General features: G+C 43.4%; 1 protein-coding gene across 1 annotated transcript in view; it reads right to left on the bottom strand.

Moving 5' to 3' along the window:
- The window catches only part of DNAH10 (dynein axonemal heavy chain 10), a 2,725,177-nt gene that overhangs the window by 199,899 nt on the left and 2,498,372 nt on the right, over window positions 1-26,906 (bottom strand). The window contains exons 68-69 of the mRNA XM_069619694.1: window positions 15,258-15,412; window positions 7,286-7,469 (exon numbers count right to left, since the gene is read on the bottom strand). Of these exons, the coding sequence (XP_069475795.1) occupies window positions 7,286-7,469; window positions 15,258-15,412 (339 nt within the window). The remainder of the gene's footprint in view (window positions 1-7,285; window positions 7,470-15,257; window positions 15,413-26,906) is intronic.

Below are 26,906 nucleotides of genomic sequence, written 5' to 3'. Positions count from 1 at the left end.
AAGTCTACTCCTACCACAGCCCCTGCTGGGGTAGGGGGTCTTGGACACTCCCCTAGGGTTTGAGGCCAGGCTCTGCGAGATAGGGGTGATATAAATCACATCACTGTATTACAAGTGGTAATAATTTCCAATTATTGGAGTCCATAGATATTTGTGGTGGATTTACTGATGGCGGAATCACTGCATAGTAAATCTGTTGAATTTTGGAATAAAGTGGAGGTAAACTGGAGGTAAAGTGGAGGATTTACCTCCAGCAACAATTATAATTTGGCAGGGGGGTAAAGGTGGCAGTAACGGAATTGCCATGACTTTCTTCCTGCACTGATGTAATGAGGCCCAGAATCTTGCAAAAATAGTGTCAGGCTGGTGGAGTAAGTCAAAGTCTGCGAAAAGGATCCTAAGCTAATAAGACCTGATTTACTTAGTCCCAAAGCCCTGTCCCTTCTCTAGGGACGTCCGCACTGTGGGAGTCCTTCAATACACTCATATTTCCAGGGTGGTTTTAAGTGCCCGAAAACACTTCATTATTGTCCTTGGTTGATGATCCTAATAATGATTAGTCTCTTGGTCTTCTGTAGCTTCATGAAACTCTGATACTGGGGCAAGACCATAGGATTTTCTTGAGACTTTTACCAATGAAAGACCTTGTAGCGTAAACCCTCTTGCTATAGGGGTTTCCTGTGGATCTGATTTTCTCCCCCATATGAGGTCTTTGAAAGGGTAGAGTAATTTGAGCCCCCTGACCCCAGCCAAGGGGTACTGTGAGGGGTCAGAACTGACAGACGAACACCAGGTTGTCATGTTTTTGTCATAAATATTTATTAAATCAAAAGGGTTTCAAAAACAGCTCTCTGACCCTATGCTAAAGAGGAGTTTACCTACCTATAAACCAAAACTAACGATCTGTCTGTGTCAGGATGTCAATAACTGAAAAGCTGTGTTTGTGTCCAAAACGTCCTATCCTGACCCTCACACTACAAAAAAAAAAACGCATTTAAGGAAAATATCTTCATCTTAAAACTGGCAAAAAGTGTTCACAACTGAAGTAAGAATAATTCCAACACAAATGTTCTCCAAGGGGGAAGTCCTTAGTTCCAGGGGATGGATACCTTCCCCTGGATTCTGGAGCAAAGTGACAACAGTTTCCTTTACTAGCAGTTCCTTTGTTTCCTGCTTGGCTTTACAAGGTTCACGTTTCAACAGTAACTTCTGTGACTGTCTTTCTTTAATGCAACTTTTCCCTTGATTTGGAAAATCATCACCAATCTTCCTTGGTTCAGAAAACAAACACCAATCCTTTCCCAATTCAGAAAATAAACATCAATCTTTACTTGATTCAGAAAATAAACATCAGTCTTTCTTGATTCAGAAAATAAACATCAATCTTTCTTTGCCTGGTATACTCTCCTTGATGGGGCCCCTAGGGGCCCCTCGCGTATGGAAACAAGGCACAATCACCACACATGAACTGATATGCCAGACACAAGGTTCAATTCCCAAAATCTAGGGTTTATTGCAAAGCAAATAGTCTCAGTCGGCCGACTGGGTCTCACGTCCCGCAACGTGTATCACCCAGATCTCGTGGGACGCAAGAGAGCGAGCATTCTACATCAGTTACATATACACAAAATGATCATCTTATTATCAGTAGTGACATATTCAAAACCACCCATAATGTATCTTTTGTTGCAATGGTTTCGATGATTGACAATTATGACGAATATGACACCCTTCAGACATTTATTCAGCAACTGTTTGCAATTTGCGAAGTCGCAGACACGATTCTTTGTTTTAGGGAACATAATGCTCTTGTTCTTACAAGCAAGCTGCGTGCAGGGGAGAGACACATTCCAGGCCTCACTATCTTCTCATTTCTATTCGTGGGTTAGAGGTCGGCTTGATCTACAGGGGCTCAGTGAAGGGGGCCATAAAAGAGAGCATAATTCAAGTCATTAATTGTTCATTTCTACCGTTTCTGCCGCACCAGCAAGTCTAGCTGGCTCTTGCATATTGATTAAATGCCTTGTTGCTTACTTCCAAGGACTTGTGAGGGAGGAGACCGGGCATTGCTGTCTGGGTTGCCTGGGCTGCGTTTCGACATGTAACTAGTGGCCTTGCTCGATTCATGAGCAAGAACGAAATAGAATTCACTTACAGCAAAGCAGTTTGAACAAAAAGCAAGAAGCAAAAGTTAGTCAAAATGGCCAATTCTATTCCTACAAAATGGATGCTCTCTGGTTATGCTCATGAATCTGTACCAATAATGCTGAACATATAATGCGGTTGGTTTTCAGCCAACAAAATATACTGCCTATGTTATGGGAGGGTAATTTCTAGACTCACATCCTGCCAGTTTAATACAACTTTCTCCTTGGTTCAAAACAACAAACACCAATCTTTCCTTGCTTCATCCAACATGGTGTTTCTTTAACATTTCTGAGGCTTTGAAATTGCCTGTTATACTCTCCTGCCATGTTCCCTTATGCAATGCTCACTGCCAGGTGTACTCGCCAGCCAGGGCTCTTTCTGCAATTTCAACTGACTGGTGTACTCACCTGGATTTTGTGTGTATATATATATATATATATATATATATATATATATATATATATATATATATATATATATATATATATATATATATATATATATATCTCAGTTGCCTGGTATCTTGTTTGCAAAGACTTCTCATGCGCTTTACAGTTCTTAGTGTCACCAATCCTGTGTGTATTGTTCTTGGTTGTGCTAAGGTTTGCACAAAGTTTGCCCACATTTACACTTTCAGTATTCATAGTTCACTGGGATTTGTACGTTGCCTTTTTTGCATTCAAACAAATCTTCAGACAATTCTTCAATGGTATTACGTTCAAACTGCTGTTGGCGCATTTGCTGGAATGCCCTGGGGTCCCCACTGACTTCGGGTAGACTAACCGGCTTTCTCCAGCATCTCCAGTTCCGTTGTCACTTCTACAGCAGGCTGCTTTCACCCACTTTCCAACTTGAATGGCATGGACGTTCTGCAGACTTCCCACGTGGCTATGCAGTCACACGTCTGCTTTCCTCCAGCTCCTGGAATGGAGAACGCTACCTTCTGAACTTGCAGAGCGCCCAGGGCTCCCAGCATTTCCATGGCAGTTCGGTCTCTCATATGGCATTCCACCCTCCAATGCGGCTAGCCTTCTCGGCTTCGGGTCTCTGAACTCAGAGACTGGAGCCAACGTCTACTCCTGCACTGCCTCCTTGAATAGTGGGCTCAATAGGCTTAAATGTCCTACGCACAGGTGCTTTAGAAAAACAACTAGACTGCATCCTACTCGTCTCAGTACTTGGGGAATTCTGCAGGGTACTCCATAGGAGTTATTGAACAGTTCTTCTTACTGGTTTTACAAAAGGGTACTTTAGAAGAAAAAGATGTTGTATTGGCTATATTTGTGTTTGCGTCGTCGTTAAGCGGTTGACCAAAAAGATAAGAAGGGGTTTACATGAGGGTCTTTGGTATTATAGGACCTTCTTGATGGAAAAGGCCCCGGGTATTGTGAGGTGTCAGAAATGTGTGGCGGACCACGTTGTAAAGTTTTCTCAACAAATGCCATTTTATTATATTCACTCTTACAAAGGATATCTGTCCCTCACACTTATACATATAGCAAATAAACAAGGAAATACATGAACAACAATGACTGAATTGACAATGTAACCACAGTCTCTCTTCACAACCTGGGCGAATTCCCCTTTCCCATGTTTAAATGTGTTTCTGCTTCACAGTTCAACAAAAGAACACAAGAAAATCCTGGTTTTCAATAAAAGTTCCAACACTGTCTTATGCCACCTCAACTTGTCAGCAGAAAGTTCCAACACAGAAAGTACAAGGCTTCTCTTCCTCCTTAAACAAGTTCTCAGTTCATCAATAGCAACAATAATTGTCTTGGTCAGGATGATTTGCCTCAACAAATAAGTTCCAAAGAAGTATAGTTCCTTGGCAACAGCTTTACGCAGCATTTTCTCTTAGCACCACAAACAACATAGATTGTCTCTGCCAAAACCACTTTGCAGCACTTCTTAAATTTCTACCTGGTGTATTCCCATGCCAGGCCTGTTTCTCCAAATATTTGTCATCCGTGTATACTCTCCTTCCCGGACCATGTTTCACATCAACAGTGCTTTTGTGGTTTAGTTCAAATGATAAGAGATTCACAAAAACTTCACAATATTCAGTAAACGGTAGTTTCAACACTTGCAACAACTCTGCAGGGAAAACAAGATTCACACTGGTGCTCTTTAATAGTCTTCCACAAATGATGTTCCTCTCCTTGTGGGAATTGCTTCCCCAGAAGGGTAGCCTTTTTGTCACTCATGTTTCCCCACTACACCAGTAACCAATTACTGCCAAGGATAGGTTTTCTTTCTGCTTCTCCCTTGGCTTTGGCAATGTGAGCTTTCACCATATGTTGGACAAAGCGTGAGCAACAAGTCTCTCAGCCCGTGGACCTTTCATTAGCCCCGTTGTGCTGTTGGCAATGTTGACTAAATTGTCCTTAGCTAGGTTTTAGTCTCTTTTGGCTTGGGCAATGCTTGTTGGGTTTAGCTTTTACCAATAGTTTTTCTTGGCTTGGGAAATACTGGTTGGGTTTAGCTGTTATCAATATCGCCCCTTGATTTGCTATGCTTCCCACAGACTCACACTTTTAATATTACAGTAATCTGCCTTGGTTACAATGTGTTGCCTTTCATTAGTTGGAGATTAGAAATCACTTTGGGAATCACTTTATCTCCTACGCGATTATCGCGTTTGCTGCTGTTCAATAGTTCAATAGACTTTAGGCAGGGAATTAGTGAGGGATCCGTAGGATTCATCACAGTATCAAAGGGTCTTCCTCATGGGAAAGAGGGAGATACAGGGTCTCTCCAGTGAAGTCATGACATCCCTCCCTTTGCAAAAACAAACCAGCAAGTTCTAGAATAGCACCCCCGGCAGACAGCTCTTTATCTTGCATCTTGTTTTTCTTAATTATCCTCTTGCTCCTGACAGCTTTTGGGTCAAGGCATTCATAAGGCCTTTTGATCTGTGCTCTCCTTCAAGCTTGCGCACGCGCACAGTGTGGACTATTTGGCTTTGCCTTCTCCAATTTTTAAACTCTCTAAAAGAGTGGCCTACTGCTCTTGGCCAGTTCCTGCTTCTTAGCTCTCTAGCTTTCCCAAAGTGTGGCCCACTTGGTTGGGCCAACAGCTGTTCTCTCCTCATGCATCTTGTGCTGGTCACCCTCTTGTGACACTACCTAGCTGGGAAGCTCTTCCAGGTACCTCAGAGTCAGGAAGTGTCTGCCACTTTTTTGTCTTTATCACTAATTGTTTTAATGAGGGCCCTAACTGATGGGTCCGTTTCACTATTAACTTGGGCTTATAGGATTGTTATATGTCTGGTTCCACCGTCTTTCCATGTGCAGGTCCGTCATTTTTACTTATATGCGGGTGTTGTCGTTTCCTAATAATCCAATTCGGTCAGTGTCACAGTCCCCACATCCTGAGAGCTCAAACAGCCACTCTGCTGTGTAGGAATCAGGAATCAGTCTCATGGTTGTCAGACAGGCCAGTGTTCAGGTAGCCAAGGCTGGAACTAAGTCTGTCCATTCGTTGACAGTGTGTTCTAAGCAGAGATTGTCCATTTGTTCTGTGCTATATTCCTGATTAATGCACTGTTAACATTGGATGCCAGTCTGCTGTCCTGGCTTGGACTTGCGCACGAGGTACACTTGCTACAGAGTATGTTCCACGTGTGGGCTCGCAAATGGGGCCTGAATCGAGCACCAGATTTCCTGATTTGGTTATACTGATAGTAAACTCTTCCCAGTGTTGACTTTTTCTGGGTTTCCTCCCCCAAGTACTTTTCCCCTCAAATTTTAGGAGTGTTGGACTTTCATCTTATCCACAATGAAACATATTTTCTGTTCAGCTATATAATGTAACTTTCCTTGAGGTGGTGAATTCAGAGAGGATGGTGTGGGTATGCCCTATCAGGGACTGATTGAGCCTTGGGAGATCCTTAATTTACCACCATACTGGATGCAACACATCTGCCTGTTTGTTTCCTCTTGCCTCCAGAGACCCCAGCCTACCTCTGTACGTTCCCCTAGATAGGAATCGGTCACATTATGAAGTTGTGACCCACTGAGGCGTGACATTCCCGAGGTAATGTTGTAATCCCTCTAAGCTCTCTCAATTGAAATAGCTTTATTGTGAGTATGAGCTTCCTCTCGCATTTCAAATCCCACTTAATGGCAACAAAGAACTCCTGCATTGTGATGGCAGACAGTACTGTAGCTGCTTCTCAAACTGTGCAATTTGTGGAGTGTCTTCAACACCCAGGAAACCCATCAATATTCCTTAGCACTGTCCAAAAGCAGGAGGCCCCCAAAGCTTGGGTAGGGAAATAAAATGTGGGTTTTTCATGTGTTCCCACTACAACAATCTTTTTTACCCCACCTCTTCTCAGATCACTACCAAGACTACCTTATTCATCAAACTCAGTACTGTCAATATGCCAACCACCCCTTCAAAAAATGCATCATCAGCCAGTGCAGAGCAATTAAATCAGCAAAGGCCCCCACTTTCACAACAAAGGAAACTAGATATTAAGCTGTTCCCCACATTTCTCAGTTACTGCATTTTCACCTGATTGCCTCCTAAAGAAGAAACTTGGCATACATGTGCTATCCTGGTCATCTAGGACACCTCCTAAATGAAGCATAGCCACATATAATTAAAAACAGACTTAATTAATGTGGGCATGCCAGAATTAGTGGTTTAGATTAAATGGCACGTCCCTGGGGGAAAGGCAGTTTCACTTTTAACCTGGAAATAATCCACCCAATGGAATATGCTTTTTTCTAACGAAGGGAGAGGGGAGGGGGAAAATTATCAGTTTGCAATTTGGCTTTGGAAGATTCTCTAACCCCATCCGAAGGCAACCTAAACACCAAGCAGACTACTACTCAATGATAATTACCCACAGCTACATGCAAATATCGAGCCTGTCTATCTAATGCAAATTTAAAAGTGATATATTTCTGCAACAGATAGTGATATCTGTAATCCTAGTATGATTTTGCAAACACACAGCTATGCATACAGTGTTGGGCAAAGAACATTAATAACAATGTAATTCCTCGAGACACTGGACAAAGTTAGAGCAAACTAGTTAAACCATTCTTCAAAAGTCTTTTAAAAAATGTATGTTTGAAACGTCTCTTTTCATAAACTATGAAGTGATTTTAAGCACAGGCCTTACCTTCTCCTGACCTTGTCCCATTGCAAGGAATTTAAGACGACTGCCCCCAAAGTCTGACCTATCGGCTAATTTCATGAGATCACTGGCCGGGTCAGAGCCGGGGCTCAGAATGAAAACGATTGGAGATGCTGGAATACTCTGTTCGTAGATGGCTTCAAAACTGATCACCGGGGGCTGAACATACCTGGCAGAAGTGAAGAGAGACTTGGTAAAACCACGTATCCACTGCTCATAAGTGAAAACACAATTGTCATTTATACATGGAGATACAATTCAAGAGAAACATGCAAAGACATCCCAATAGGGAGATATTTTGTTTTTGTAAAGCACCCATGCAACTGCAAGTTGTTTCAGACAGCTGTAGAAAACAGTCCAAGAGAAAAGGTGTTATGACAACGGCTCTAATCTTGATAGGAGCAAACAGAGATAAATGGTGGTGGCAACATAAGCACAAGTGAACAAGTCTTTATATTGTGACAAAAGCTGGGGTACTTTGTTATGTTTGTTTACCCACTAGAGTAAAGAGATACAGAGAATTTAGGCAACGAGTCCACAAGGCTGCATCTTCTGATGTCATGTACCGATAAGCAGCATGGAGTCTGCTGATCTTGTGGCCCTAGAAGTTCAATATTGTGTATGTGTTTTGTATAGAGCGTGGATCCGTACTTCTATAATAGATGTGTAGGAGAGGCAACGGGTTTACATTTCATGTGGGAGGGAACAGAGCAAATGGAGGTGGTTCAAAGTGACCCATGTTATTTTCTAAAAAATAGAAATAATTGGCTTTTGCAGAAAACTCAAACTATCAAAAAGGTCTAACAAATGTTTTTTTTAAAAAACCATTGTAACTAAGATATGCACTTTTAATGTGAATAACGCACTTAATACCCGAGACCAGTCTCTAAAAACGGGACCAGGATTCGAGCCTGTGTTGCTCTGCGGGGTCTTTCTTCCAAGACAAACGCGTTGCCCCTGAGCTATCCCCCCATCCTGTGTTAAAAATGATCTAAGCGGAAAAAAAAAGTATCCATGCTTATTTTCAGCAAATGAAAGGATTTGATTAGATTTACTACAATGGGGGAAGTGGGCTATCACTGTATCTTCCCTTCTTGCGACCCTTATAAATAAATGTTTGTAAGAGTATGAAGATATCATGGAAACTGCATTACAAAAAAGAGCAAACACTCCCCGATTAAGAAACTGGATTTCGTAATTCTATTTCCGAAGTCCCCCAAATATATGCATGGTGGATGTGTATAAGGAATCAAACGGGAAATGGGGCATTGGAAAAAGCAGATTTCAAAACATCTTCACAGATCTCAATTTTTTTGCTGAAACTTCCTCCGTACTCCTCCACAGCAACAAATCCCCTATGTCTAGCCACTCTAATGGGATAAAGTTAGGCATTTTAGTAAAACTGTGATATCTATACCAAAGTCGGAATAGAAGTAAAGTTTTAAATATTTAATGGTTTCAACTGTTTTTGTTATTCAATGTAACAAAAGGAGCTTAAGCGATTTGGTATTTTGATAAAAAGGTACATTTTTACATTTTTGTTAGAATAAACAATTTGAAATTGGTTTGGTAGAAGTGTATATTTTATGTTTTCGGGAAAGAATATAATTCCAGTGGAGATGGGTATGGTCGCCATTTCTTCAATGGCCTTGTTTGCTTAAGGAAGAAGATTAAGTGCCTATAAGAGGGATGCTCTAGGAGAGAATGGGGTGTGTGGGTTTGTGCCAAGCATGTAACTGTAAGCGGTTGAGATGTGGGTGGCAGATCTTGTCATGGTCTCTGGAAAGAAACACTTCAATCCTCCAGTTCAGCCTTAGATGCGAGTTGCAAAGGTGTGCAAAATTAATTCTCCCTATCTACATCTGAGTCACAGTACTCATTGTTCACCAATGGAGCCTGATCTTCCTGTGCATCACCGAAAACAATAGGACTGGTGGAAAAGCATGCATGTTGTCTAATGTCCACTGACGCATCAACGCATCTCCAATCCCAGCAATCTGGGAAACCCTGAGATCTTCCGGCTAAATGGCAGAGGATGTCCGATCATCACCTGTGGAGATTGGCGCGCAATACACACGTGTGAGAAGAATCGGTCGACAGTTGCCCTTTTGTCAGCGCTGAGGCTGAGCAGGGTGCATATACCTCCCTGTAGCAAAACTGCAGGCACTGTCTGTTCATGTTAGTCTCCACCTCCCAAAACATAGATGTAATTTACTATCCACAGATGCAGAGACCACTTGTGTATTGGAGCATATGCCTTTACACTGCTCTCACATGCAAAATGAAATAGGTGTAGCAATATTTTTCTGGGTATTGCTTGCAATTACTGAACCTTACGCTGCCTGCATTGTCTTGTTGACCCTATTCCACCACACTTGAAGAAGTGTGGTATGTCAAAGCCATTACTCTAGACTCTTGTTGCTCCAGCTAAAGGCCTAGAAAATAACATGACAGTCCTGAGCTTGTGAATATGTATCCCACCGACAGCCTTCTTAAGTGTTTACACTGTTCCTGTACCACCTAAAAAGAGGTAGAGGGGTGTTGAACCTCCTGGTGCGGCCTTGGGTTTCTCATACTGATGCGGGGTCCTCTCCTTTCTTGGCTCCCTAGCAGCTCCTACTGCTCGCTCTCTGTCGTTGATGCTCCCCCACCTGTGACAACGGCACAGCCCACTTGTCTTCGGCCCACAAGTCCTCACAGGATTTTGCTAACATTCTGGCTCCTTCTCCGGTCCTACCACAGCTGCCTACACATAAAAAAGGTTCCCCTGCTGGTCCCCCCCACACAGGCTTCCCCGTTCCTCTTGTTGTACTGTTCTCTGGCTCTCATTTTATACACCTGCAACCCCTTAACAGGTTGCAGATGTAGATCCTTACTTAGGTGTGCCTGACTGTGATTAAGGGGACATGCCTGACTCTCACCATACTCTGCAGGCATCTTCCTCATCCAAGTACCAGAATGGTAAAATGAAGGTGTAGTGTTCATTACTCTCAGTCTCCTCTTTCTTGTCCCAGTACTTTCAAATGTTAAATGTGGGGAGATGAGAGAAGAGGTCTTGCAGTAGACCATAAAGGTCGGGATGGGTTAAGTGGGTCAACATTGAAAGGGGGATAGCCTGTCTCGCCTGCGGGCATCCCACTGCCAATCCCTGAGGACTCTCCACCCAGGTGATCATTCCTCGCTTCTCGACCCCCAGGGTCAGGATTCAAGAGCGATGTCCTTTCCCTGGCCACGTGAGAAGGGAATCAAGGGGGTTCAGCAGTGAGAATACCCTTCGGTTTCTCACAGAAGCCAGATACATTTTGTTCCTTATTGTTCCATAATGCCTCCATTCTCCATCCCCTGCGCTTCTGGTCCATGGGTACAGCAGAAGGGGAGGAAAAGGGACCGTATGCAACATACTAAAGTAGATTAGCTATCTGAGAACAACAATGGTACATTTCAACTCTGAATTTCTGAATGACATTGTGGCGGGGGGCAACACGTTTGTCTTGGAAGCAAGTAAATGCAGCGCAACACAGTATTGATCCTGATTCCGGGCTTAGAAACCAATCTCTGGTATTCATTGCATTATAATAAAAACCAAACAATTATAATTATAATTATGACTTGAGTGTCAGGCACATTGTCTGTCAGGTGTCACTTTGAACCTCTTGTGGAATATGCAACCATTGTTCAGAGATACTCACCAACAACTCTAAATATGTAACATCTCTCCTTGTGAGCATATCCTAAATTACATATATGGGCTCATCAATTGAATATATCGCCATTTCTAACGTCTATTGGAATCCAATCACAGTCAATGATTCCATTTTCATTGATACAATCATTCAATCGATTGGCGAATTAACCTTTTGATATTAGCCTATCAGAGTTATTTTGGGTGGAGATATGAATTTTCATCTTTTCAGAACGACAGGCCAATTGACTCCCCAAAGTGAACTCCCCTTGAGAGTGAGCGTGTGGCTAAAAGAATTGAAATCTTGTGCAACTGTACTACTTGATGGCGAATTGAAACCTCATGCCACTGTACTACTTAATGGCCAAGTGAAAGGTAATATGCTCACTAATCCAACCTGGCAAAAAGGCTCAACTGAAGCCTTTTTAGACTATATCTTCACTTCGACCTTACAACTCCCAGAGGTGGAATCCTTGCAAATCACAAATACAACAAAAAGCGATCATATTAGCGTATCACTTGCCTGGAAGGCCAACTTGGAAATAAGACCGTGCTTGGATCTACCGCCATTAGAAATCAATAAGGCACAGTCGAGACATATTAACAGGAAGAAAAAAAACATCGACAAGATTTCTAAATTCCATACATTCTGGAGCTAGGCAACTTGATTATCAATGGATACTAGACCCTTTCAAATAGAACCAAAAATGCACAGATAATGAATCCCAACTACAATCATGATATCATTGAGAACTGGTACTAAAGAGAAAATTGAAGCGTAAGGAAATTAGGGAATCACTGCTTTTACCATTAGACCAACAATATATTGCAAAGAAAAAGATCAACCAAAGATACAAAAGTTGGTTAATAGCATCTAAAGCTTCACGCTATCAATACGACACAGAGCAAATGCTTCAAGCTTTAAGAAATCGATCAGCTGCAACATTATGGTCCCTCCTCAATTGGAAAGCACATCAATTGCCGGCTTTTATCTCAGAAGTAATCCAAAGCATCCTGGGTTTTACATTTTACTGATCTGTTTGCTAAACCAAGTAATGCTACAAAATCTATGCAAACTACCAGATTGGACCCTATTCCAACTACCCCTACAGAGATGGCACCTAAACTGCAGGCATGGAACCTAACATGGGATAGAGATCTAATTATTAATCAGATCAAACACCTTAACGGCTCTCGGGTCTATCCAACTCCCACCATAAAACGAATCCTGAAGCCTGGGCCAAATTCTGTTTTGCCACTTTCCAGATAATCTGCAAACTAAACCAAGTACCAGAAACATGCAAATCAGCTATCCTAATCCCTATTTACAAACAAGGGCTGAGATATTTACTGGCACATTTTAGACCTATTGCCCTATTAGATCCGCTAGGAAAGCTGTTCGCTGCCATTCTACTTAAAACCTTAACCGCCTAGATGAAAAAGACACAGAGAGGATACCCCAGACAAACTGGATTTGCCAAGGGGGTTCTGATAAACCTTAATCTCCTGATTCTGGATGCCTTTATCACAAAGACCAATGTGCATGCAATCTTTTTAGATCTAAAACAAGCGTCTGACTCAGTCTTTCGTGAATTACTATGGAACAAACTGGAGGGATGGCAGTGCCCAGCAGATACACTAGCTGCAAGAAAAGCATTATACTAAGCAACATCTGTTAAAGTCTGGCTATCAGCAAATGGTACAACAACAGGAAGCATTAAAACATAGAGAGGATTGAAACAAGGCTGTCCCATTGCCGTTACACTTTTTACTCTCTCCATCTCAGACATTGCTGAATCGCGAAAGGATGTCCATGCATTTCCTCCTCTCTTAAAAGACGGATAGACAGCTTTGATCTGTACATTCAAACCAACAATATGAAGATCAATATTGAAAAATCACAGGTTATGTCGTTTGTAGGAACTCAAAAACGCAAACAGAAATCTCTTGCACTATTCTTACATGCTGCGCGACTCACTGAAGTGAAGTCATAAATATCTGGGAATTTGCTTGAACTGTGCCATTGGAGAACAAGAATGGTCTAACATTTTACGAGAAAAAATATTATCATTAGCCAGACAAGTTCTCATACTACACAAGCATTTGGAAAATGTTCACTGTGCCCATTACAAACTTCCTACTGGCAGAAAGTAATCCCAATTCTGATCTATGGAGCTGAAACCATCTTGCAACTACCTCATGAAATTTGGGACAAGCTTGAAGTCCTCATTTGGCGCAAAGTCCTGGCATTGCCTAAATCATTCCCGATAGCGAGAATACGCTTTGAAATTGGCCTGCAATCAATCCATTCTCTAATTCTATGAAAGTCCATAGATATGTACCGGAAAACCATTAAGGACGATTATATTCCTGCAATGGAAATATTAGAAACTAGGCCAAACATTGTGACCAATTCAATTCTAAATAAATGGAAACTTTCCTGTGACCATTGGATTGATGCATTGGGAAGCTCTGTAGATACCTTAAAACAAAATCCAAAGCCATAAAAAATAAAATAGAAGATAACGATTGGATAGAGACACAGATTCAGAAGGCAAAATACAGAATGTCCATTAACTGTACTATGGAAGCGCGAAAACCTAATGAACTGCCTCCATATTTGCAACATTTTCCTTCACCAAAATTCTGCAATCTTTTTCTTTGCTTTAGATTAAACTTGCTACCCACGTGAGAACTGCGTGGTCAAATGAAAGAACTATGCGAATTACTAAACACCTATCAATTTTGCCTTGTGCTGAAATACTTGAAACCTTACACTATTTACTTATGGAATGCAAAGCCCTAGCTCCAGTAAGATCAAAATACACACAGAAATATTCACAAACTGTAGCTGTGCATACACCAGAAGATTGTTGTAACTCTATTCTAATAGGCAAAGAAAAGACAGTTATCTTTGCAGTACTCAATTTTGGATCAAACTATCGACTCTCATACAAGAGCAACCGTAAAGATCATGCAGTATGCTATGTAATGAAATGGCAAATTGATAGAGACAATAATTTTTATTTTATGTTGAGAAATCCTGCTTTATTTCCATTTTATTTTCCTTTTACTAGCTAAGATGGTAACAATGAAAAAGGTTTGAAATAAACTAATTTCTAAATTAAAAAAATATATATATTACATATATCTGCCATTCCCACCAGTCAAATAAAACAAATATTTAATTGGTTTCTTATATCAGATAAGAGCGCCTCTTTCGGCCAACATTTAATTTCCAAAGGGCTGAAATATTATAACCACACTCATCTTGTGTCCTCCCATTCTGTCCAAGAATGGTATCTTCCTGGGTAAAATAGTTGAAATGAAAATTGATTGAATTTGAAGCAAGCATCACATATTCCACTCACAGAACAGGACAGATAGTAGAATGCACTACAAGTTCACATATCATACATAGTTAATGCGGATCTGAAAAAATGCATCAAGCATAAAAATACACCATCCACAAAGCATAGAAAACCCTTACAATAAATATAGCATCAGAACCGAGCAAAACACTTTTCGCGAAATATAATAATTATTACTGCAAGATTTGTCTCATGGCGTACACAATTTCAAAAGACCCTCTGTACTTAATTTAATGAAAATAATTCTTACTCTATTGGTCAACATGTCTTGGGCATGTAGCACCAAGGTCCAGTTTTTAAACACACATGCTGTTTTCTGCATACACAACAGGATTAAAAAGAATATTTTGGTAGCCTACAGCCAATTTTACTGGTTCATACCACAATCACAAGTGAAATGGTTGACATTGTGCAGAAATGTAAAGCAACCCATTTAATTCCTATATTTATATTCTTCAAGATGAGGCAGTGGTTTCTGGGTTTTATGTAAAGGGGACAAAAACAGAGAAAGTGCCCATCATTCTGCTTAGCATGAAAGTAATGGGACATCTGTCACTATCATCACCATTGGTCCACTGGCTTATAAAACCTCTCAGCAGTTAAAAAACCCAGTGGACTGTTTGGTCGTGGCAATTTGATTGACACAGCGTAATATATATATATGTGTACAGGAACTGAGGGAATGCAGGCACAAAACAGGAGAGGAAGGGTGTGGGCAGGGCAGGACGACATGAGATAGAGGGGGGACCCCGCATCATGAGAAAGAAGACATAGATTATATGGAGACAGTGAAACTGCCACGACAAAAACAATCCACCATAAGCAATACTCAGCATAAACTTGGAATATAATGAGTGTTCCTATATAGATCAAATAAAATTTAAGAAATGTAATGGTTACTTACTTCTCACCCATGGTGACAGTAACATAATCGGTCACCGCCCGATAAACACGATCAACACGAAAACAGCGCAAGAGAAGGAGCTTCTGGAAGGCTGTGAGTTTGTCCGAGTATCCCATGGGAAAGGGAATTTGCTCCAAATTGTCCACATCGTACCACTAGATATAAAATATATTCATAGTTAATTAAGAAGGCGGGGGAAGGGGTGCATTTGTTACAGGCTCCAAATCAGACTATCAGGGGGCATATTTATTTAGCCATAGAGTATCCGTTACTTCATGAAAACAAAACATTCCATTTTGCAAAAGAGCTCAACATGTGATCTACAACAGCTAACAAACTTAAGACATATTTACAGAAAGGAATTATTGGGGGGCAAACGTGTCATGGTCAGATGAGGTCCCTCAGATGTCGTCATGCCCCAACGCAGGCTTATGTCCCCAAAATGTTGTTGGGGTTTTTCATTTTCTATTCATTAATGTATTTTGATGTTTTTTTAGACATGCAGAATTGGCTTTATTGGGCGTTGAAGCACAGAACAAGAAGCAAGCAACTGGATACATGGATGCATTACATCAGAAAGGGTACATGAACTGAGGAGCGTGACAACCGGTCTATGGCAACATAGAGAATGAAAATGAATGCTAAAATGCAAACATGAAAGTACTGAGATCAACTGATGAGTACATCATATTTAGCAGACCATCAATAAGTACAGTGAGTGAAGGTGAGAAAAGCTAAAATTGAGATGGATTAAAGAGTTACTCCAGAGAGGTGGAAGAGACGCAATGAGTACAGTTTAGTCATATTGCATGGTAGGGTAGAGGAGTAATACTCGTCCATCTATTAGTAGGGGAGATGAAGCGATATAGGGGTACTTAGTGGCAGTTGAAGGGTTGCAGCCCAAAGAAATATGTAGTTGAGGACCTACAGGTTATTTTAAAGATGCCATCTATCCATCAACAAGGGAGGCAAGTGGGATTGGAATGGGGTAAAGTACTAGCCTGCTAGGTAACACAGGGACCGACACATTTTTGTGATCCTCTTAAGCGTGTACATGGGCACATAGCACTCAAATCATTAAGGAATACAATATTGTCTGCCACATATATGCTGATTATGCTGAGTTACATTGTGATCTGCAAGAAGGCTCTGGCAACTGCTGCCATAGTGACTTGCCTAAAACAATCCGACATTAGAACCCTGGAAGGGGTGCAGCCAATCAGGATGCTGAGCTCTAAATGCGGGCTACATTGACCGGTACAAACCTGCATTTGGAGCAGCTTCAGAACTGCACACCCCACCCTGCAGCAGTTGCCATTATCTCCATGCCTCTATAGTCTCTACATCAAAACCCACAAATAAAAAATGCAGGCACTGCAACTGAAGAAAATATCAAAGAAACGTACCTTTGGAATCAGGAACTGTGCTCCTCTTGGCTGCAAACCGTTTTCAGTGTTTTTACACCAACATAATCAACGATGAAAATGGACTATGACCAAGAGCAGAGGTGTTCCTCAGGCTGAAGGAAAGTTACTTTTTTTGTAAAAAAATTGTTTTAGAACCCACATTTTCATTCACTGGTACTTTTATCTTACATCTCAACTTGCATGCTTTTGGCGGGGTCACCCGCCATGTAATCATTTCACTCACCCGCCAAGACTCTTACCTGCCCATACACTAGAAAGGGCTCTCAGTTGCCAAAAACAAAATAATCAGTTTTCACCCATCGGCTACAGACCTTTAGTGGGATATAGATGAGCCAACACGAGAAGTAGATTTAAAGGGGTTTAATATCATACATATGGTGGTTAGAAAACAGCATTCAATCAGCAATGGTAGTCTTTCCAGCTGCATAACAGTTGCTTCACTGCTGGGGCTGGTGCTGGTGCTACTTAATTGTGAGTGCTGTCAGTCACAATGTCACAAAGATACACAGGCAAAGGTCCTGTGCAGAGGAGGAGCACCAGGGAGCATTCCCTTTGACACCCAGTCATCTCCATCCTCTTTTTTGCACTCAAACCTCACACATGGGTAATAGCAGTCCCGGGGGGGTTGAGATCTCGCAAGGCTGCCTTACCCACATACCTCCTTCTGTGGAGCAGCTTGGTCCTACTCCATCACAAAGTCTCTGTACCTGGTGGGTCTTCTCTTTTTCTGCTGAGGATGACCCCCACCAGGTGATGGTCTTGGCGGAGTGGTTTCAATGTCTCCTTGCTCTTCCTGGACCGGTGGCGACACAATTCTCTCACTGTGTTGTTCATCCTCTTCTTGTGTGGTATCTCTGTCTCTGCTTCCTGCTTCCTTACCCTTCAAGTCGCTCTCTGTTTCTGTCGGTTCTTATTCTCTGTATGATTCTTGAACCTCTGCTGTTGGCTCCACTACGGATGGTTTACCCTTCTGAAGGAGTCGCCTTCTGAACACTGCAACTCTCTCTAGATTCCACCCCCTACCATCTCTGGTGTAGATATGGTTTGTATTACTGCCAGATCACGGGTTTGGTGGTAGCGGTAACTCCAATGGGGCATTTTTGACACAATTGCTGCACGCTAATAATGACGGCGGTAAATGTGCAGAAAATTGGCACTTTTTCAGCATATTTACTCCTAGCTCTGAGCTGGGGGTAATGCTGCCAGACTCGTGATAGGGCCATCCCTTAAATGCGGCGGTTATACCATTAATGCCGCATTTAAGGGCTTCTGCCCAACTTGTGATGAGGCCCTTTGAGTCTCTTGTCACTATTCGTGCACTGATGGCATCTTTCGATCATCACTCTAATGTCGTGATCGATGCACGGGCACCAGTACGCCTCATGCACTCTGCGCTGGGTCATGCTACTGCCTAGATGGCATGAGTGTGCCCTGCACAAGATCACCTTCTGCATTCCTGCTTGTGTCATCACTTGATCCCCTCGGTCTCAAAGATTTCTTCACTGACCTTCCAGTAGGGCCTCAAACCTTCTGGAATTGCTCTTTCACTGGGCCACCCATTCCGGGCCCAACTGGCCAGTCTTCTCAAAGACTCATCTTTGTCCAGATCTTCTTTCCAATGAGCTTTCTCCCATTTCTAGGAATTCTCGGCTTTTCAGGTCACTGATTGACGCTACTATGCATTCATCTTGGAGGAAGGTGGTGGTGAGACTTTCCTGCCCCAACAATCGCGACATGGAGTCCTCCATCCTGCGATGTGTATTCTTGCAGCTTGGCTGCTACTCGCGCCAGTCTCTGCGTCAATGTTTTGGTGCCCCCTGGACTCGGCACATGCAATAAAGGTTTGTGGTAGGTGACTAACCGAAACTTCGGGCCCCGCACATATGTACGGAAGTACTCCACAGCACAGGCACATGCAAGCATTTCTCTTTCAACTGTGGAGTAGTGCAGTTCTGTTCTGCATGAAAGAATGCTTTAGAGGCGAATGCCACTATTTGCTCAACACCGCCCTTCTTCTGAGTGAGCATGGCTCCCAGGACATATGCACTTGCATCCGTGGTGATGTACGTTTCCCACGCTAGACTGAACGATATTCAGGCAAGGGGCATTCACTTTTCTTGCTTTGGCATCTTCAAAGGCAGTCTTTTGTTCATGGTCCCATTTGTAATCGGCTCCTTTCCTCAGTAACCCTCTTAACAGGGCTGTTGTCCTTGAGAACATTGGAACAAACTTTGCTAAGTGCTCTGCAAGTCCCAGGAAGAATGACAGTCCTTTTTAGACTTTGGGGCTGGTGCATGGACTATGGTCAGCAGGAGGTTATTCTTGGGGCTAACTCCTTCCCTTGAGATCTTGTAATCCAAATATTCTACTTCCTGGACTTTCATTACACATTTTTTGTATCTCAGACACAATCCTGCTCCTTGAAGCTTCTCCAACACTCTCCACAACACCCTATCGTGGGTCTCGGTATCCTCTGCATAGATGAGAATGTCTTCTTGAAAGTAGAACACGGTTCCGACCATTCGCAACAAGGAATTCATTATTCTTTGTAAAGCCAAGGCGGCTGATGACAACCCAAACGGCAAAGCGAGTGTACTGATAAGTGCCAAAGGGTGTGATAAATGCGGTGAGTAGTCTTATGCAGGCTTATTTGGCGATATGCTCCACTGTCAGTACTCACCACAAGGATGTCTAAGAGTTGTCAGGTTGGGAACTGTTGTGTAGCGAACTCAGACCAGAGCTGGTCTGAGTCTCCTCACAAGAGTGCGATCTTCCCAACAATACGCCCCTCTATCCGTATCAATACTACGGACAGAGGGATAAATCACTTGAACGAGCAGTATAACCACATCGTCAGTGCACCAAGCTGCAAAAGAGGAAAGGAACAGGAATTAACAGAACATTAAGAAAGGTTAACACAAGGAGAATATCACTATTTTATTCAAGAACTATTTCAATGGAAGTGGACAGGGTCAACCTAAATCTTACCAAGTATCAGCTGCTAGTGTAGACCTGAAGAGAATTAACAGAACATTAAGAAAGGTTAACACAAGGAGAATATCACTATTTTATTCAAGAACTATTTCAATGGAAGTGGACAGGGTCAACCTAAATCTTACCAAGTATCAGCTGCTAGTGTAGACCTGAAGAGAAGATGACAGTAGGAGAATCCAGGATCGAGCAACAAATGAGGGAGAGGAAGGGTTAGTAAGGGACTACCCAGGGCAGCACGAGGGACACACAAGTGACAGGTAGATGCACATATTTATACTTCCAGCAAGGCGACCTGTGCATATCAAAAGTTTGTGCTGCTTTTTTCCACGAGTAGGAAGAGAGAAACAGTTCTTGCGGAGCATTAAGAGACAATCCAGGGACAGACAGGAATCAAACAGGAGCAGGCAGTAAACAAAGACAAATCCAATAGACAATTCAATCGAGGGACAGGCAGTAGACAGAGTTGAGCGGGCGGTTACCACAGACAGTTCCAGTAGGGAAAATCAATCCAAGGGACATGCAGTAGTCAGAGGTTGAGCGGCGGTTTTATAGGTAAGCCCGGTATGCAACAGGAATCAGAGGGACACAGCAGGGATCGGTAACGAGGAGGCAACCAAAGTCACAGAGACAAAAGGAATTCAAAACAAGAGCAGTGAACAACAGATATAATGGAGCTTCCGTCCGTGCTAAACAACAATCAGAAGCACCAAGCTGCGTAACAGCATTTCTTTTATGTACATCGAGGAAGGCAGTGCCTGTATCGCAAAATGGTGCTTGAGGTCACGTGAGCACTCCGACTTGCATGGTGCGCAGCTGTGGAACGCAGCAAAGTCGAGCCGCGTAAGCGAGCCATCCGAGCAGTGCGTGGCCATGGCAAATTCCAACGCTGATAAAGAGGGAAAGACAATGAATGGAAAACATGGGACAAATGCTTTAGCCGAGGTGGAAGCAGAGCTTGAAAATGAGCCTGGACAGACGGATCTATAACAGAATCATTCCCCAAGAGCACCGACTCACCCCTGGAAGCGTGGAACCGCTGCAGCAACAAAGGGGCTTGGATATTCCATAGAGGCTCCCAGGTCCTGTTCTCAGGGCCATACCCCTTACAGTCCACCAAGTAAAACAGAACCCCAGCACGTAATTGAATGTCCAAGATCGCACCAACTTCGTATTCCTCAGATCCATGGACACCAATCGGACCTGGGCAGACAGGTAAGCGAGTGGCAGGTAAACATGGATTGAGGAGGGAGACATTGAAAACAGGATGCACCCGCCAACGAGAAGGAAGATCCATACGCACCGCAAACTGTTTGACCAAACCTAAGACAGTGAAAGGGCCGATGAAGCGGGGAAGGAGCGATCTTTTGCCAGGGATCTTAAGATTCTTAGTGGACAGCCAGACATTCATGCCCACCTGATAGTCCAGCGCCAAAGAGCGATGGGTGTCTGCAAAACGCTTAGACTGTTCCTGTGCCTGTACGAGGTGTGAACGAATGTTCTTATGTACCATAACTAGATCACAGGCACAGGAATGAGCAGCCAGGTTGTCCAAAGAGACCGTTGGGTCTAAGTGAAGTGATCTGGGGTGCTGACCATACAAAGCAAAAAAGGCGGATGCACCGGTCGATGAATGAAGAGAATTATTGTATGCAAATTCAGCGGAATGCCGAACGGACAACCAGGTATCCTGATACGGCAGACATAGGCAATTAAGTTATTGTTCCAGGGTGCAGTTTGCTCTTTCAGTTTGCCCATTGGTTTGTGGATGATATGCACTGGAGAACCTATCCTCAATATGAAATACGGTGCTCAATGCCCTCCAGAAACGGGAAGTGAACTGGGAACCCCTGTCTGTGATACTGATGGATGGCAGGCCAAAAAAGCGAAACACATGTTTTAGAAAGAGACAGGGTCAAATGCAAATGCAACAAAGGGTTTGAATTTTGTATGTTTGGTGTTGTTGCATTTTCAGTAAAATGTGAAATGGTTGTTATGTAATGTGCATTGATGTGTAGTATGTGTTCGTACTTCTGACCTGGGTATAGAATTTCAAATTTTAAAAGAAAAATTGTTTTTCATGAAACTGTGAGGTTTTCTATTGGAAACTGTACGAATTCAAAATAAAATTGTATATTTTATACTGAACATGAGTGTGTGAAAATATGTTGGTTGAAAAAAAGCAAATTTGGTACCATCTTGTGTATATAAAAGTAAGAATAGTAGAGTCTGATTTCCTTGTATGAATATATTGATAGAAAGAGATCTGCCAGTGTAGGAGCCGAGGGAAGGCCAGCACAAGGGACAAAGAGCCACTTTGGTGAAATAGTCGATCACCACCCAGATTGTATCAAGGCCTCACACAGGGGGTAGTTCTATGATAAAATCCATTGAGATCATATGCCAGGGTTTATGAGGACCCGGAAGGTACTGTAAAAGGCCCACAGGTTTACCAGGACTGATTTTACATTGGGCGCAAATTGCACAGGAGGAGACGTATTCCACCACATCTTGGGCACATCGAACGCCACCAACACTATCTACATAAGAGCTCTACAGATTTCTACCTACCAGGATGTGCTGCTATCAAGGAGTCATGACATCATTGTAAGGCGCAAGAACATGTTTCCCCAGTAGGAACATAGATTTGACCTTGGATATAAGGCAAATCATTGACGATATCCAAGTTTAATTCCCGTAGTTCAGCTGGTTCACGAGCCACCCATTCTTGAATTTGTTTTCTAAGCGTTGGTTGTGCTGTACAACCGCAAACAACCTCCTGATCGGGAAGAACAAGAAGAGGCCCCTGTGGCATTGTGGCAGGGCAAGAGTCCAGACGAGAGAGAGCACCTGCTTTGGCATGCAGACTAGCAGGACGGTACGTGATAGAAAAGTCCAACTGCAAAAAGAACGAGTGCCAACGTGCTTGTCTAGCAGTTATACACTTTATGGTCTTAAAGGCCAAGTGGTTACGATGGTCTGAAAATACGGTATCGATTTGTTAAGCACCCAATAAGTGGTGGCGCCACTCAGTGAAGGCATCCTTGACGGCCAGGAGCTCACACTCTGTAACCTTGTAGTCCTGCTCGTAGGGGGATAGTTTGCAAGAGTAAAAGGCAACCAGATGGACTTTGCCGGTATCCGAACAAATTTGAGAGAGGATGGCCCCAACCGCAACACCTGAAGCATCAGCCTCCACAAAGAACAGTAGCTCAGGATTGGGATGCTGCAGGACTGGAGCAGTGGTAAAAGCAGACTTAAGGGCATCAAAAGCCTCTTCGCGGCAGCGTTCCAAGTAAACAGCAGCTTAGAACCGGTTAAGGCTGTCAGAGGCGCCACAAAAGATGAAAAAGAGTGGATGAACCAGCGGTAAAAGTTGGCAAAACCAAGGAATGACTGTAAAGATTTCGTAGAAGAAGGCATCAGCCAATTCAACACCACCTTCACCTTAGAATGGTTCATTCTAACTCCCCTGTCTGTCAGTTTGGAACCCAAAAACTCAACCTCAGCGGTGTTAAAGACACACTTTTCGGCCTTTACAAACAAATGTTGTTCTCTCAATCGTTGAAGAACAAAATAGACATGAGTGATGTGTGTGTTCATGGAAAGGTGAGTAGATACGGATATCGTAAAGATATATGATGACATACTGGTCTAAGATGTCTCTGAAGATGTCATTCATGAAAAATTGGAATGTGGTGGGGGCATTGAAAATATCAAAAGGCATTACGAGGTACTCGTATAGCCCATACTGTGTCTTAAAAGCCGTCTTCCACTCATCCCTGTCTCTGATACGAACCAGGTTGTAGGCCCCACGTAAATCCAGTTAAGTCAAATTAACCGAGGAGCCTAGCTGGTCCAAGAGAACGGAAATGAGCAGTAACGGGTATTGGTTCTTGATCATGATGGCATTGAGGACCCTGCAATCAATACATGGTCTCAGGTCCCCTTCTTTCTTTGGCACAAAGAACAAGGGTGAGGCATCTGGGGACCTAGAGGGATGGATAAACCCCAATGCTAGGGCCTTGTCGTTGTAGTCCCCAAGTACCAGTTCTTCCTGACGGTAAGAGAAAATACCCGAAACGAAGGTATCTAGGATCCGGGAATCAGGTCAATGGGGCTGTCATATCGCCGGTGAGCAGGTAGCTTTCTGCCTTACCTTTATCAAAGACATCAGAATAGGCACTGCATTCCGCTGGGACCGTAGAAGCAGGGCTTGAAGAGATGGAGCCAATCCATGGCGCCGTCTCAAGAAAAGTTAGGCAGTGTGTTTCGTATGATTCTGTGGAATTGAAGACAATGGCTATTGCAGAATGACGAAGGAAACTGTAGCTGTTGTGACACCCAATCAATAGGAGGGTTATGTAGCTTTAGCCACACTAAACTAAAGATCACTTTAAACTGAGGTGCAACGATTAAATCAAAAGCAAGCAACTCAGAGTGTCCCTCATCGGTTTTCACCAATAACGCTAGGGTCTGTTCTGTTACCATACCCGAGACTAAAGCAGTACCATCTACAGCATTGACCGCTTCTGGTACAGCCTTAGTCACGATAGGGATTCCTGAATCACGAGCATACTGTAGGTCCATGTAGTTATCAGTGGCTGCCGAATCAATGATATTGCGGCCCCTTATTATACCTTGGGAGACAGGAAGACAAAACGGTGAAAGGGCAACTGGAACGCAGGAGTCCGGCAAGTGCATACCTGGCAGAGGGACCCCATCTATCGCCAGGCCCTGGAGTTTCCCGGTTTTCATAGGGGTTTCTTTGGGAAGTTATGTAGAACATGTTCAGAAGAACCACAATACATACACAGGTTGTTTTTTCTACAATGTTCTCTCTCTGTAATTGTAATTGGTTATTTATAATGCGCTTAATACCAAGAGGTTTCTAAGCGCGAACCCGGGGATCGAACCTGTGTTGCTCCACGTCGTCCTGTTTCCAAGGCGAGCACGTTGCCCCTGAGCTATCCACCCAAGCTCTGTGGTGGACAAAGGACCGCGAACAGCCCTGAACTGCATAGGTTCGGATTCTGTGCGAGTGGAAGTGGATGCATCTAAGCGTAAGGCCGTGGGAAGCGTGGGTTTTCTTTCACCTTTTCTCTCGGCTCTTCTAGCATCTATCTGGAGAACCAAATCCAATAATTCTGCAAACCCTGTCGGTACCACCCGGACAGGAGCCGAAGTGTCCTTTAGCTCTTCAGAGAGACCCTTATAAAACACGGTTGCTTTCTTGTCTTCGGGCCAATCTGTTTCGCTGGCCAAATGATTAAACTTTGCGAGATACGACAGTAGCGGAGAACCCCCTTGTTGGAGGTTCAGAAATTCAAAATCTGTGGTTTGTGTCTTGCACGTGGTATCAAACACCCTATTCATTGATGTGATCAGGGTATTGCAATCATACAGGACATAGCTATTGGACTCCAAGAAAGGGTTGGCCCAAGCGGCGGCAGTGCGACGGAGTTATGAGAGAACAAAGGCTGCTTTGGTGGTAGAATCAAGAAAGGACGCCGGGCGACATAATAAATTGAGTTTACATTGATTAATGAACGTACGATAGGCCTTGGGATCAACATTAAACCTCTCAGGTAGTGCCAGTGGGAAGTGGGTGGACATAAGGACCGGAACTGGGTTCTGTCGCGGCAAGGGGTAACCTGAACCGGAAGCTGCAGCCCCGGCCTGGCCGCTACCCTGAGACAGAGGGCGTGCTAGATAGTGTAGTGCATCTATCCGGTGATGCATGGCGTTGTGGGCTGAGGTCATGTCGTTCTGAAGGTCTCTAACTAACTGCATGAGTGCAGCCAGGGTATCAGATGCATCCATTGATGCTTCAGATTATGTCAGTACTCACCACGGGATGTCTGAGAGTTGTCAGGTTGGGTACTGTCGTGTAGCAAACTCAGACCATAGCTGGTCAGAGTCTCCTCACAAGAGGGCGATATTCCCAATTATATGCCCCTCTATCTGTATCAATATGACGGACAGAGGGGTAAATCACTTGAAAGAGCAGGAGAACCAATTTGTCAGTGCACCAAGCTGCAAAGATGAGAGGAACAGGAATTAACACAACATCAAGAAAGGGTAACAATAAACCCACTGTAGGGTAGGAGAATACTTGTATATTGCACCTGTCTAGTTTGGATCCTGTTTTGTATCCCCAGCCTTGAGTCTACCTCTAGGAAACACAAGGAGAATATCATTATTTTATTCAAGAACTATTTCAATAGATGTGGACAGGGTCAACCTGAATCTTACCAAGTAACGGCCGCTAGTGTAGACCAGAAGGAAAGATTAAAGTAGGAGAATCCAGCATCATGCAACAAACGAGGGAGAAAAAGGGGTAGTAAGGGACTACACCCGGGCGGCGCGAGGGACGCATCAAGTGACGGGAAGATGCACAGATTTATACTTCCAGCAAGGCGTCCATAGTCCTGTGCATATCAAAAGTTTGTGCTGCTTTTTTCCAGGAGTAGGAAGAGACAAACAGTTCTTGCAGAGCGTGAGGAGACAATCCAGGGACAGGCAGGAATCAAACAGGAGCAGGCAGTAAACACAGACAAATCCGATAAATAATTCAATCGAGGGACAGGTAGTAGTCAGAGGTTGAGCGTGCGGTTTTACAGGTAAGCACGGTACGCAACAGGAATCCGAGGGACAGAGCAGTGATCAGTAATGAGGAGGCAACCAAAGGCACAGAGACGAAAGGAATTTGAAACAAGGGCAGTGACAATGGATACAATGGAGCTCCATCCGTGCTAAACAACAATCATAAGCACTGAGCCGCGTAACAGCATTTCTTTTATGTTCATCAGGGGAGGCAGTGCCTGTATCGCAAAACGGAGCGGGAGGTCACATGAGCGCTCTGAGTTGCATGGCACACAGCTGTGGAACGCAGCGAAGATGAGACGCATAAGTGTGCCGTTCGATCAGTGCGTGGCCATGGCAACTTCCAACGCCGATAGAGAGGGAAAGCCAATGAACGGAAAACACGGGACAAATGCTTTTGCCGAGGTGGAAGCAGAGCTTGAGAATGAGCCTGGACAGACGGATCTATAACAATCACGCATGTCCAGTTTCGAGAAGAATCTTGCTTCCTTGATCATGAGGATTAATTCATTAATGCTGGGTAGAGGGTAGCTGTCGGTTATCACCTCCCTGTTTAGGCAGCGCAGGTCGATGCACACTCTTATTTCATGTGTCTGCTGCTTTCTAATTAGTACCACCAGGCTCA

Source organism: Ambystoma mexicanum, chromosome 10 (genome assembly GCF_040938575.1).
Source record: "Ambystoma mexicanum isolate Mex_15411 chromosome 10, UKY_AmexF1_1, whole genome shotgun sequence".
Taxonomy (NCBI): Eukaryota; Metazoa; Chordata; class Amphibia; order Caudata; family Ambystomatidae; genus Ambystoma; species Ambystoma mexicanum.
This window is presented reverse-complemented; position numbering and strand designations above follow the sequence as displayed.